Raw genomic sequence first — 13651 nt, 5'->3', positions numbered from 1 at the left:
AATGAGGCCATGATATCGATACCAAAAAAAAGTCCTATGGAATTTTAGTATCGAGACTGGACAGATGGTCTCAAGACTGGCAGTGGTTTTGGAAAAAATTAAGTGTTTTGAGCTTTAAACAATGTTTATAAAATGTAATGCTCAATAACACTTGGAATTATTTTTCACATTTAAAAATGTTTAAAATCATTTATGAAAAATTATTTATAAAATCGTGAAATGCAAATGTTAACAACTTAAAACATAAAAAAATAATGTTATATCAAAATCGAATGTTAGTTCAACAATCTCTCCTTTTTTATATAAAAAAACCTTTTGTGAAAATTTCATTTAAAATTGATTTTTCATATTTTGTGAAAAATAAAATCTCCCCCTTGGAAAAACACTTTTTGACTAAAATGACTTTAGGCTAGCAAATTGCAAATTTTATAGTTATACAATTTCTCCCCCTTTTTGTTATAACAAAATCAAATTAAGTGTCAAAAGAGAAAACATGTTAGTGTAATAAAGAACTCAAATATTCAACAACAAAAAATTTAGATTATGCTTAACATAAAATACAATAACCAAGTTCATAAGCATAAGATCAACATCGATAGTTCAAATCCATAAAGTACCAACATAAGAAAGTATCAAACATAAAATAACATAAATTTCCAAAATATTCATAAAGTGCATAAGTCCAAAACAAAATGTAAATGTACAAAAAAATCATAATAATGCCTAATCTTCCAGATGCGGTGGCTAAGGAGAGGTAGGCATCAAGTTATGACGTATCGAGCGAACGCCATTCTCAAGTTCGTCCAAGCGAGCATTTATGTTCACAAAGCCTTGAACCATGTAATCATATTTGGTCTTCATCAATATCTCCTCTTAAAGTGGGGGCATTGGTGGCTTTTCCATTTCTTTTCCTTTCTCCTCGATATTGTCCAAGATATGGCTAATGAGATCAATTAAAATCCCAATTAGCTTTGTGGGCTGATTTGAGATCAATGACACTAATGAGGGGAATATGAGGGTCAAATGTGGTAGATACTTTTAAGTTTTTCCATAAAAATGTAGCTAAGAATACATGCATAGGTAAGTGTTTTGGTATAATTGACCACTTTATGGACAACATCAACAAGGTCTAAAAATATGATCTTGGAAACGTTTGGATGAATGTTGTTCTAAATATGATAAAATCACCAATAGTCGTAATAGTACACATGGGTAGCCTTTCCACCGAAAGGACGAAAGAACCAAGTCACGAGCACTACAGCAAAATAGAGATTTAGCGGCGCATTTTTAGTTCTATACCGGCGTTTTTAAGCGCCACTAAAAGCACTCGTGGTGATTGAAAAAATGCCGCAAGAAGCGCTGGCCATACCATCGTCGCTAATGTTAGCGGCGTTTGTGAAATAAAAACGCCGCAAAAAGTCAAGTTCTATAGAGGCGTTTTTGAAAAAAACGCCGCAAAAGGTTGAGATCTTTAGCGGCGTTTTTATTTCACAAACGCCGCAAAAGATCATATATATAGCGGCGTTTTTGGATACAAACGCCGCAAAAGGTCATATCTATAGCAGTGTTTTTGGATACAAACGCCGTAAAAGTTCATATCTATAGCGGCGTTTTTTGAATACAAATGCCGCAAAAGGTCAGATCTATAGCGGCATTTTTGGATACAAACGCCACAAAAGGTCAGATCTATAGCGGCTTTTTTTGATACAAACGTCGCTAATTACCATTCTTTACCTAAGATTAATTGATATTTTGCATATTTCATTTCTTCTCTATATCACCTAAATTTAATATCATGTAACTTTATATAAATAACAACCATAAATTTTAACAACAAAATAAATTAAAATCTATAAACATTAAAATTAAATATGATGTAGTTTGACATTGTTCTCTAGAATTTAATCTAGGTTATTTCACTTGTACAAAGATATAACTTATAAACATTCTACATTTTCTTTACAGACTTGAGAGAAACAATTTTATTGAAGCTGCTATTTACAGACTTAAACTCCTGTAATACGGGGCTGGAATAATATATCTCCAGTTTGAAAGCGTTCCTTTGACAGAGTAAACCGGTCCACAGCTGGAACCTCTTCATGAGCAAGGGAACTATGGTTAACATTCATCCTTCGGTGTCTTCATAGAAGCTGCAAACAACATATTAAATGAATCAGATAAATATCTATATAGTGCAAAGCATTAAATATTACAATCTGATGATCCAAAAAACAAAAGAATGATCATGAAAATGAAAATGATATGCCGCACCACAAAGGCATCATGCATTTTTGGAAACACAAGGAACAACATTAAAGGTGGCAAATATTAACTACGGTAAGAAAAACAGTAAGAATAAGAATTTAGAATTCAAACTTTCTAAAATGACAGTAACATAGTTATAGCTTCCCTATCATTTCCATCAATTGATGAGACATTTATTTCCCAAATGTACCAGATCAGATATCAGAAATAAAAACGCTTCTTTTTTCTTTTCTTTTCTTGGCAAAAAAGAAAAGAAAATAAATAAAAATTACCTTGACAACATAAGTTGTTTCTAGATAATTTCTACGAATTTCCAAATTGGAAAAAAAAGTTCCATTGGAAGATAAACATGCCTAACTAATGCTTCTGTTTTATGGAGCTTTTAATATGACCAAAGAGTTTATCAACTCACCTAGGAATTTCTAGAGAAAACCATCTCAATTCCAGAAATGGATATTTTTCAACAATTCATTTTTCAATTAAAAATGAGTTACAAATGATGACTTGTTGGCCCTTTACATGTCAATATAATAATAATATAAAATATGATACGACCACCAATAATGAACTTATTTTCTTCTTATTCTTTTCTTTCTATGTTAGTTTTTTCTTTTACAGTTTAAAACTTGCACAAACAACCAACTACGGTTACATGACTGGAGTCAGCTCTCCAAGACCCTAGCGCTTCACAAACACAAGGAAAGGTACAATAATAAACTATCCTTATTAAAGGATTAAGATGCAAGACAAGGTAAGCACACTTCTTACAAATACTTTGTAATGGAAAATAATGATTAAGGATGATGATTCTACAGACAACAAAAACTAAAATCAAGGCTTACCTGATTTATATAACTTAGTCTAGAAACACAAGCTTTTAGTAATTAAAATCACATCCTAGAATACTCACATAGAAACTTAGGTTGACTACTTAAGTTATTCAAATCTTGAGTTCCCTCATTTCAGTTTCAGTGCAAAGTCAACGATGGGCCCAGAACATGTAAAGCCAAATTCAATCACTCAGCTCAGAATTTAAGCTTTTTGGTTGAATCAGCCTGGAACACTTTTTTATACTACTAAAAAACTTAATATACATTTAATTAATGAGGGAACCATTGCAGAAAGAGAACTAAAATATAGGTCTTCATATTGCGTGGAAAATTTACAGAATGTGCTAATAGAATGAACAGAAACTGCCAACATTCTAATCCTCTTTTAGTACTTACGAACCACCCTCTTTAATTCTATTTTATCTTCTTTCACAACCTTACACAAATGCAAAAAGAAAAATCTTAATCAAAAGTATTACCTGATGAATGGAGAAGTCATTGTAAGTCCTTAGTTCATCGATTAATCTGTCCAAGGTACATTCAAAAACACCCATTGAATGTAACCTTTTAGAAAAGTGAACAACGTCCTCATCCTTATAAACTCGCCTCACTAATAATGGATGATTTGCAATCTAGAGAAGTTCAAAGTAAAGATACTAGGTTTAAACACCAGGAACCTTTTTTGAAATTAAATACATGGCAAGGGCAAAATAAGGAAATAAATCAAGCACCTTTCTAAACTAAACAAAGTAGTTTGAGATCTGACGTCGAGGAAGAATTCCAACAATATTATTCATGTAAGACTCTGAAAGCTTGGCTATGCATGCTTGTAAAATTGTATGATACTCCTCTATGGCTTCCCTATATGCATCTTCTTGTTGCTTCTTCATTATTACATACTCAACCTGCATAACGATACTTAGCTACCTTAGAATACTGGGACAGATAATGCTAGAAAGGAATTTTCAAATTGAAGTCTCTCAAGAAGACTCGATATCTAATTAAAACCTAAGAGTAAGAAAGCAGCAACCCGTTGCTTCTTTGGGACAAGTTACTGCATCAAATCTGATTTCAGACGCCTCAAGATGAATGGTCCCAGAATGGACTTCATACGACCAACCAACTCTCTGTCTTCTGCATTTAGTAGCTTCTTCAAGTCCACATCCTCAGTGGCAAAGAGATCAGGAATCATGAACTCTAGCAATGACCACAGCTCCTGCAACAAAAAGCTATCCACTCAGTAACAACTAAATAACATGTACAAGACTCAAAAGCATATTTAACAAATATGCATTCTAATATCAGTAGTATTATATTCCTATAAAAGAAAAATCTTATTAGAAGGCTTCATGATAACAGGGATGTATTTCTTACAAAAATTGAGATTCTAGATCTGTAATCCAAAAACTCCAATCAACAGATCCCAATTTCTTGGTGATTAGTGCAATGATATAGGAAATAAAGAAACGAGTAGAGGATTTTTCAGGTTTATACAACGAGAAGGGAACAAGATAACCCACCTTTTAGCAACTGATTGGAGTTTGAGGTCGACAGATCATTTTTGGGTCGAAGAAACCCTACGAAAGTGGAATCTCGAGCCGTCGAAGACTGACGTTGGATTGATCCACCGTAGAGAAACTTTCAAACATGGTATCTTCCTAGTATTTCAGATCTATCTTCTTTTCTATTTTTCCTTTGCTGAAGAGCTCTCATCGTCTATTTTCAGAGGAAGCAAGGGAACGAAAAGCCAGCTCCCACAATTTCAAAAATGGATCCATTTTTATGGCAATATTTATTTTTCAGCATAACCCATTTATTATTTTTCCTTTGTTCGAAACGGTTGTGGTGAACAGTTGGATCGCATTTATTTAATCCAATAAAATCGATGGCTTTTCCTTATTGTTAAAAAATAATAATGTAATAAATTTTTTTAATATTTATATATATGTCTTATATTATATGAGATGAACAAATCTCAAAATAATTAATAAAAGACAATTGTGTTCTCAATTTAAAGAATGTATTTGCAACATAAAGTTGCTAGCAACAACGACTCCAAAGCACGAGTCTATAGCGACGTTTGTATAAAAACGCTACTAAAGCATGGGTCTATAGCGGCGTTTGTATAAAAGTACCACTAAAGTACGAGTCTATAGCGGCGTTTGTATAAAAACGCCACTAAAGTACGAGTCTTTAGCGGCGTTTATATAAAAACGCTACTAAAGTATGAGTCTTTAGCGGCGTTTGAATAAAAACGCCACTAAAATACGAGTCTATAGCGGCGTCTGTATTAAAAACGCCACTAAAGTACGAGTATATAGCGATGTTTATATAAAACACCGCTAAAGTACATTCTTTAGCGGCATTTGTATTAAAAACGCCACTAAAGTACAAGTATTTAGCGGCATTTTTAGACAAAATACCGCTAAAGTACAAGTATTTAACGGCGTTTTTAGATAAAACACCGCTAAAGTACGAGTCTTTAGCGGCGTTTGTATAAAAACGCCACTAAAGTACAAGTATATACAAACACCGCTAAAGTACATTCTTTAGCGACGTTTGTATTAAAAACACCACTAAAGTATGAGTATTTAGCGGCATTTTGTCTAAAAATGCTGCTAAAGTACAGTCTTTAGCGGCATTTGTGTAAAAATGCCACTAAAGTATAGTCTTTAGCGGCGTTTGTATAAAAATGCCACTAAATTATGAGTATTTAGCGACGTTTGTTCTAAAAATGCCGCTATAAACATATTTTCCTATAGTGGAGGAAAAATAATACTCGGTCGAAAAAATTGATATGGGCATGGCTAACATTTGGGAATCTTTCAATTTGAATAAATGAATTTTCTTTGAAAGGGTCATCATTATTATCAATGATATTTAAGTGGGCAACGATGGAAGAGGGACTAAGAGTAAAAGTTTTTCCCATGAGATACGACTCAATCCCAACAATTATGTGCTCGTTATTTTCGTCATGAACAATAATAGCATTTGAGAAGAAAAAACAGACAAGGTTTCGAGTAACCTTGGGAGGAATGCTAAAAATGTCTAACCAACCCCACGAGTGAAAGTTTCAAAGATAGCGAATTGGTAAACCATCGATATAAAAAAATCAGGGTCAATGGTACGCTCAGAACGGATTAGTTTGGTTTTGTAAAAGCGATTGAATTGACCAAGAGTATTAATGTCCCTAAACAAGCATTCTCAAAACTTGCAGGGACAGAGGATTGACCTTGATTGGTAGTCCCACTAGTCCTAGGACGCTTGTTGGAAGTTTTGGGAGCCATTTGGGATGAAAAAAAAAGTGTTTTCGGATTAGGAATATTCGTTGGGTAATTTAACCGAACACTTGGAGGACAAACCTAAAATAATGATTCCAGATAAAAATTGGTGAATGGGTTAACCTCCTGTAAGAAAAACATGCAAAATATTTCCCAATAAACCAATCAATTTTATTAAAAATGTTCAAAAATTACATAGCTTTGAAAACTTTTGAAACCTTATTTAAATAATTTTAAAAAATTTAGCAAAGCATGTTGTTAATGCAATAAAAGGAAGTTTAAACAACATATGTATCGTTTCGAGAACCAAATGCAATTTAACAACCTGGTTAAAAATGGATTTTAAGCATGATTTTTTAAGGAAAAAAAAACTAAAATTGGGTTCATTCATTGAGGAAAAAGATGGATTTTTTATGAGTCCCATGAAGTAAATCAACTTGATATTATGCAAGGATGATGAATTTGAGTGGAAACAAATTTTAGTAGAGATTATTTGAGAGAGGGCTAGTAAAGGGTTTTGATAAAGTGAAAGGTTTGGGTATTTTTGAGAAAAAAAGAAACTTTCTCACGCGTACAGAGGTTCCGATCTCGATATCAGGATTAATGGTATCATTACTGCCTAACCGATATCGATACTCTCATGCGGTATCAATACCAATTTTCAACACTGGAATTTTTAGTCTCAATACCAATATCTTAGTCTCAATACCAAGTGCTCGAAAATGTCAAATTTGACATTCTTAACCCTCAAAAGCTTCCGAAATAAGCATCTATTGAATTTAAGACTTTAGAATGCACTAGAAACTTATTTAAGCATTAAATATTATAATTTGGTACTAAATTAATTTTTTTAGGTGCTTTACTAAAGTGTATATTATGGACTTTTTAAAGAATTTTCTAGTTATAACAAATAAGGTCCAAAACAAACCACAATGATTAATTTAAGGCCAAAGGATAACAAATTAAACATACAAGGCCACAAAAATACAATTCATGCAATATTAACTCCACCTAACTAATTGGAGACACATATTCAAGCACAAAAACATATGTAATCACATAAAAGTACAAAATTGCATGAAATTGAAATATTTTACCACTTGAATTAAGATTGATTTGTTAAATCCAATGTTATTAAAACCGGACCGGACCGGCCGGTTCGACCGGTTGAACCGTGAATCGGTGGCCTGTCCGGTCCTGTTAACTCCCAAAACCGGATTAGCACAGAACCGGTAAAGAACTGGAAGAACCGGCTGAAAATCGGGAAAATCGGGGTGAACCGGCTGAAAATCGGCAAAACCGATTTGAACCGCCGGTTCACTTTTTTTCTTTAAAAAAAATTAAACCAAACGACATCGTTTGTTCAACGAGCCGAGTCAAATTCGAGTATTGCTGAGCTCGAATCGAACTCGAAAACTTTAAAAGTAAGCTCAACTCGACTCAAAAACTCACGAGCTAAAAATTATCAACTCGAAATATATATTAAAACTTGAAATCGAAAAGACTCGAACTCAAAAACAAATTTAGAAGTTCGATTGAAGCCTAAAATTTGAGCTCAATTGAAGCCTAAAATTTGAGCTCAATTGAAGCGAAAGAATAGTTCGCTTTGTGCTCACCAAAAGGCTCCATGATTTTGAATGTCAAATTACCTCTATTATTTATAGAAGTAAGTTGGGATGCTCTTTTATGTTTCTTAGCCATGTGGGATTGTTTTGTTCTCATATTTTTACTCTTTAAACTTTTGGGATACTCTTCTATGTTTCTTAGCCATGTGAGATTGTTTTTTTTAAAACAATTAAACCAAATGACATCATTTGTTATGATTTTTTTAAACCCCAATTTTATTTTTTTGATTATAGTTATATAATTGTATTTATTATTTAATATGTTTTACCTTAAATATTATGTTGTAGTTGATTTGAATCATTTTGTTTCACTTGATTTTATGGTTTTTCATTTATACATGTTATGACTTGTGATATTTTTATACCTTTTAATATTGTAAACTTAAAAAAAGTGTTACATATATATTAATATTGCTTTGAATATTATGTAAAATTAAAAAACTATATTATTTTATATAAAATCCGGTTCAACCGCGGTTGAACTCGGTTGAACCAGTGAACCAGTACCTTCACCGGTTCAATGTCCGGTCCGGTTTTAAAAACATTGGTTAAGTCTCCCTTTCTTCAAGTGTCATTCCTTAGTGTGTCTAGAGCCTTTAAATACCTTGACATTGCTCACCTTTTCTCCAACACACCTACAATAGACAATTATGCAACTTTTGGTGCCTAAATCTTTTTGGGTCCATTAATGTTAGTTTCAAGTAATTTAGTCCCCTTAGGTATCTATAAAGATAGGATATCATTATCATTAGTAGCAATGAGTCCTTTAGGGACCCATATACTGTTAACCAATTTTCCTTTAAAATATTTAGGGGAATAAGCATGTTTATAGTAAAAACTATTTTTTAAAAAAATTTGATTTGGAGTAATCTCTTCTTTCAAATTTATTTTTAATGATTTTGTCAGAATTAGCCTTTTCTTTCTCAAGATTGTCAATTTTCCTTTGATTATCCTCATGAACTTTGGAAAGCAAATTTTGTAAGTCTAAAATTTTTTCCTCAAAAATATTTAATTTTTCTTGTAGATCATTGACTTTGCTTTCAAGTTCACTATTAGTTTTAGAAAGTGAGTCATTTTCAATTTTAAATTTTGAATGAATCTTTTTGTGTTTTGAAATCATGATTTCAAATTCTAACACTAATTCATCATAGGCAACTCGTAACTCATCAAATGTTTATGAATTTGAATTAGATGAGTTAGAGGATCCCTTTGAATCTTATTATATGGCCATGAGAAAAAGGTTGCCTACTTCTTCATTTTCATCATCGTTAACGTCTTCATGAACAACTTTCCATCGCTAACATAGGGGTTTAATCCCTAGAACAATTTCCTCGGCTACAAAATCTCCATAAGCTTATCCTTTCTGATAACAGAATAATCAGTGGACATGAGTTCCTCGTTGAAGGTGGCCTCGACTCGCTTCAAGACCTCGACTTATCCAATAATCAGATTCAATATATTAAGGATCTTGCCCTCCTTGCTCAGCTTAAGTTGTTTCGCTCGACCTTTATCAGTGTCTAATTACCAGAGTTAAGTTTTATCGTTCTAGAGTTTTTGTTTGATTAAATCATTGAAATATTTGGATAAAATGGAAGATAAGGGGAATAAAAGGTAATAATCAGATGAGGAGGATGAAGATAAAGATGAAGAGGGGGAGGATCCAAGGAGTGGGGAAATCGATGGAGAGGAACGACCCAACAGAATGAATAATGGGTATAGTAAAGAGGAGGAAGGGATTGCTGATGAGGATGAAGATGATGATGATGACAATGATGCTGATGAAGAATAGACTGAAATTGGTAGAAGAGTAAATGTGCAGAGCCATGAGGCCAACATGTTTCGTATAGAGCAAGTAGGGAGAGATGATGACGAGGATGACGAGGATGACAAGGATGAGAATGTTTCAGATGAGGAAGTTGATTATGATGATGATGATGAAGAGGAAGAAGAAGATGTTGGGGGTAGTGATGACGAGGGGAGAGTATAAACAAGTGTTTTAATTTTTTCCATTAAATTTAAATAGAGTATCTATTAAATATCATGTAGTTCATTATTTAACCAAATAAGGAGCTTGCTCTAATGGCAAAGGTTGTGCTATTCCATAGCCTTTATCTAGGTTCAATTCATCTTACCCTTGTTTCCCTTTTTAATAGCTGCATAAAACAAAAACAATAAGAGAGTGACACGTGTCATTATCTCCGACATGGACATGTCACGTTAGCTTCCACGTCCATGTGTGCTTGCTCCGTCAGCATCTGGCGTTGATCGTCAGTTAACTGAAGGTTTCCATCCATCAAGGGTGATTTTTGACCCAAAGTTAAACGTTCAATGGTCAAATGTTAAAAAACAATACGGGCAAGTTTGATATTACTGTCAAACATTAGGGTTATTTTATTGCCTTATGCCAATATTTTATCATATATTTTAAGAAATGTGACTTTCTGCATCATCTTTTTCTTTCTTAACGAAATTGTGTAAATATACTTCAATGAACTCTATCATTGGATTTTATGATTTATGTCTACATACGGGTAGATAATTTCGTTCTTCGATTTAAAATCTATATTTATTCTGTTTTGTTCGATTCAATAATAATATCAATTTATTTTATTATTATTTATCGTTTTTATTTTTCAGATTAACGTTTTGTCTAATAATTAGATGTTCTATCACTTTATTTTCTGCTGAAAACTGTCATCAAGTTAAGTTTAAGAAATGGAACTGGACACCGGAAAAGATGCATTTGACCGTGTTGTTAAGAGAACTTATCCTCCTCTAAATCCCAAGAAATAGTTGATCAAGTTGGCCATGAAATTAATCAGGTATTGGCAAAAATCAAGGCTATTAATGATCATGGGTCTACTGTTTATCTGAAATTCAATCTTTTTGAGCTAAAAACTTAAGCTCGATACTGTTGGTCCACTCAACCAGTTACAAGGAATGTGGAAGGTTTGTTTGACCTTGGAGATTTCCTCATTGATGAAGTTGGAGAACCAAAGGCAATTTTGATTGGTTCTCATTTCCTACAAATGTATCAAGTACTTGAATCTACGAGGTTAAAGGACCTTGAGCCTGCTCTGAACCGGATCGCTGCCGATACTGAGAAGCTCGACCAAAATGGTTTGTGTAGAGCATTTGAGCTAAAACTTCACAGGCTTCAATATGTGGAAATGGTAAAGAAAGGAAATAAAGCTGATGCACATATGCTAGAGCTTACCTTGCCCCATTTGCTGCATCATATTGGTAGGAAAGCTCAACAGCTGCCCTCATGTCGAGTTAACCGCTCCAACACAACGGGAAGAATTTACGGAGGAGATCACGAAACAGTTTTGCAGTCTCGAGGGGCAGTCCTATTGGAGCCGATTGAATATGGCCATAGCAGCTAGCGTTGGAGGTTTGCCTAAAGTGCTGAACCTGGCTAATGCAGTGGCTGCAAAGAGACAGGAGTGGCAAGAAATCAAACAGTTACCAGTCCTAGTGGTGTTAGGAGAGGACCTCCAGTTTCACTCGATATTTGTATGTCCTGTGAGTAGAGATCAAGACACAACAAAATCCACCAATGCTAATGCCTTGTCCGCATGTTCTTTGCAATAAACCATTTGTGTATATATACATACAAAGAAATTCTGTGTACACCCATGGATTACGTTTTCAAGGTTTAATCAACTGCATAAAAGGATATGATGAAAATGAATAAACAACTATAAAGATTAACCATCTGGTATAGCACAATAACTAAAACTGAAAAAGCAATTATCAATTAAACAACTAGCTTACTACAATTTTCATACAATTCAAGCATCTTCTGAAATCCCCAACATTCTTTTCAAACCAGGAAACCTAGGTGAAGCAGATTTGTCATCCTGCAAATATTCATCCACCATTTCCTTGACCGATCTCACAGATAATGGATGAAAATAAACACCCCAATCATCAACAAACTTGCTAACCAAAACCCATTTCTCATCTTCTTTCATCTTCGTCCATTTCTTGTTCATTTCCTCTTCCTGCAAAGAAAAATACTGGCACAACTCTGCAAACAACAACCCTTTGCTTTTCTTCATGGCTTTCTCTTTATCCTCCAAATGGGTATTAATCTTTTCCACGGTTATGGCCAAATCTAAAGCCAGGGCTGAGTCGCTGAGGCTCTTTTTGGCGCATGAGATGTTGTGGACCTTGTTGGCGATGAAGGTTGTGGTGGGGAAATTCCGAATTCGTTGGAGATTATTCGGGGAAAACTTAATCTGAGACATGTTCAGGAACACCGCCATTTTCAAAGGTTGTCGGGAAAAAAGTATTTGGCTTTAGATAATCGGAGGTACGGCAGAATTCGGGTTTTGCTGAATTTCGCAATTAGAACACACTAGATATAAAGCAATAGCCATTGAAATGAATTTGGCCCCTTTTATGGCGTTCAACAGGGTTTTCTGGGTAAATTATACAAATATGCCACTTAACTTTCTTTTTTCTCTTATTTTAGTCATTTAAGTTTAATACTTTTTGTTTTAATAATTAAACTTTATATTGAATTTTTCTGTAACTGTTATAACATTTTTAAATTAATATATTTTCTTTAACATTTAGCTTAATCCTTGTTTAACTATAAAATGAATATAATTAAACTTCTTTTAAAATAAAAGATAAGAATTAAATAACAGAAAATAATTAAATAAAAGAAAATAATTAAATAAATAATATAAAGAGATTTAGATAAAGATAAACTTATAATGAAAGCAACCTCAGACTTCAGCTTTGCCTCAAATTCCTCGGATCATCGAAACATATTTTTTCTTCAAACACGTTGGCTTACAAGGATAATTTTTCGCTGCCGACTCGAATTATGTTGTTTCAACAATAACTGATTTCGATCTCAGTTTCTTCTTAGTAAACAATTTTGCTAAGTGTGTTCTTAGGAAGTCGAATGTGCTTCAATAAGTCAATCCTTCTTATAATTCTCACGTTTGGAATTGAGCTTTCGTTTTAGCCCTCGGCTTAAAAGAAAATTAGCTAAGCATGACCAATGTCATACTTAGCATATTTGAAAACGAATATGCGAAAATAGAGAGAAAGCTAGAGAGAAAAAGAAGATTTTATTCTCAAATGTGTGTCCGCCTAGACTCACCCTTAGAGGGTATTTATAGACTTGAAACTCCTAAAAACAAGTTAAAGATAATTCCTAAAATAATATATTTTATTCTAATTAAAACTATTTAAACTAAAATATCTAAAACAAAGATAAAATAAAATAATATTTTAAATAATATTTTAAATCCTAATTGAAATACTAACATCTATTTAAACTATAATACAAAGATAAAATATAATATTAATATATATATATATTAAATAAGCCTCAGACGAAAGTGGGTGTCTACACATTTGTTATTAACGCATAATCAAGAATTTTCTTGCTGGAGAAAAAAGAAAAATGGTTTTCATCAATGATTTCCCCAATACATAACGACAATCTTCTTGCAAGCACCCTCACGAGAATTTCATACACGCTTCAATTAAGGCTTATATGTCGATAATCTTTCAATGATGATGGGAATTTCGCTTTGGGAATTAACATTATGAACAAATAATTCAACGCCATGTCAAAATTGTTTCCTTCATAGAACTTGCTAAAAAATCCAACACATCGACTTGA

The 13651-nt window shown here is 33.2% G+C and overlaps 1 protein-coding gene and 1 pseudogene across 1 annotated transcript; one reads left to right on the top strand and one right to left on the bottom strand.

Annotated features, from left to right (window-relative positions):
• Window positions 1-10716: 10716 nt before the first annotated feature.
• On the top strand, window positions 10717-11698 carry LOC120187063 (annotated as a pseudogene).
• LOC120186862 lies at window positions 11572-12362 on the bottom strand. The gene is made up of 2 exons (XM_039190699.1): window positions 11793-12362; window positions 11572-11667 (listed from the first exon to the last, which is right to left on the bottom strand). Exon 1 carries the CDS (start codon window positions 12270-12272, stop codon window positions 11796-11798), a length of 477 nt encoding a protein of 158 aa, XP_039046630.1. The 5' UTR covers window positions 12273-12362; the 3' UTR covers window positions 11572-11667; window positions 11793-11795.
• Window positions 12363-13651: the final 1289 nt, after the last annotated feature.

This window comes from Hibiscus syriacus, unplaced genomic scaffold (genome assembly GCF_006381635.1).
Source record: "Hibiscus syriacus cultivar Baekdansim isolate YM2019G1 unplaced genomic scaffold, ASM638163v2 tig00004035_pilon, whole genome shotgun sequence".
Classification (NCBI taxonomy): domain Eukaryota; kingdom Viridiplantae; phylum Streptophyta; class Magnoliopsida; order Malvales; family Malvaceae; genus Hibiscus; species Hibiscus syriacus.
This window is presented reverse-complemented; position numbering and strand designations above follow the sequence as displayed.

Bases quoted from the DNA above. Each gene is read 5' to 3' on its own strand.
- LOC120186862 (XM_039190699.1), bottom strand. From the start codon at position 12,272: ATGGCGGTGTTCCTGAACATGTCTCAGATTAAGTTTTCCCCGAATAAT.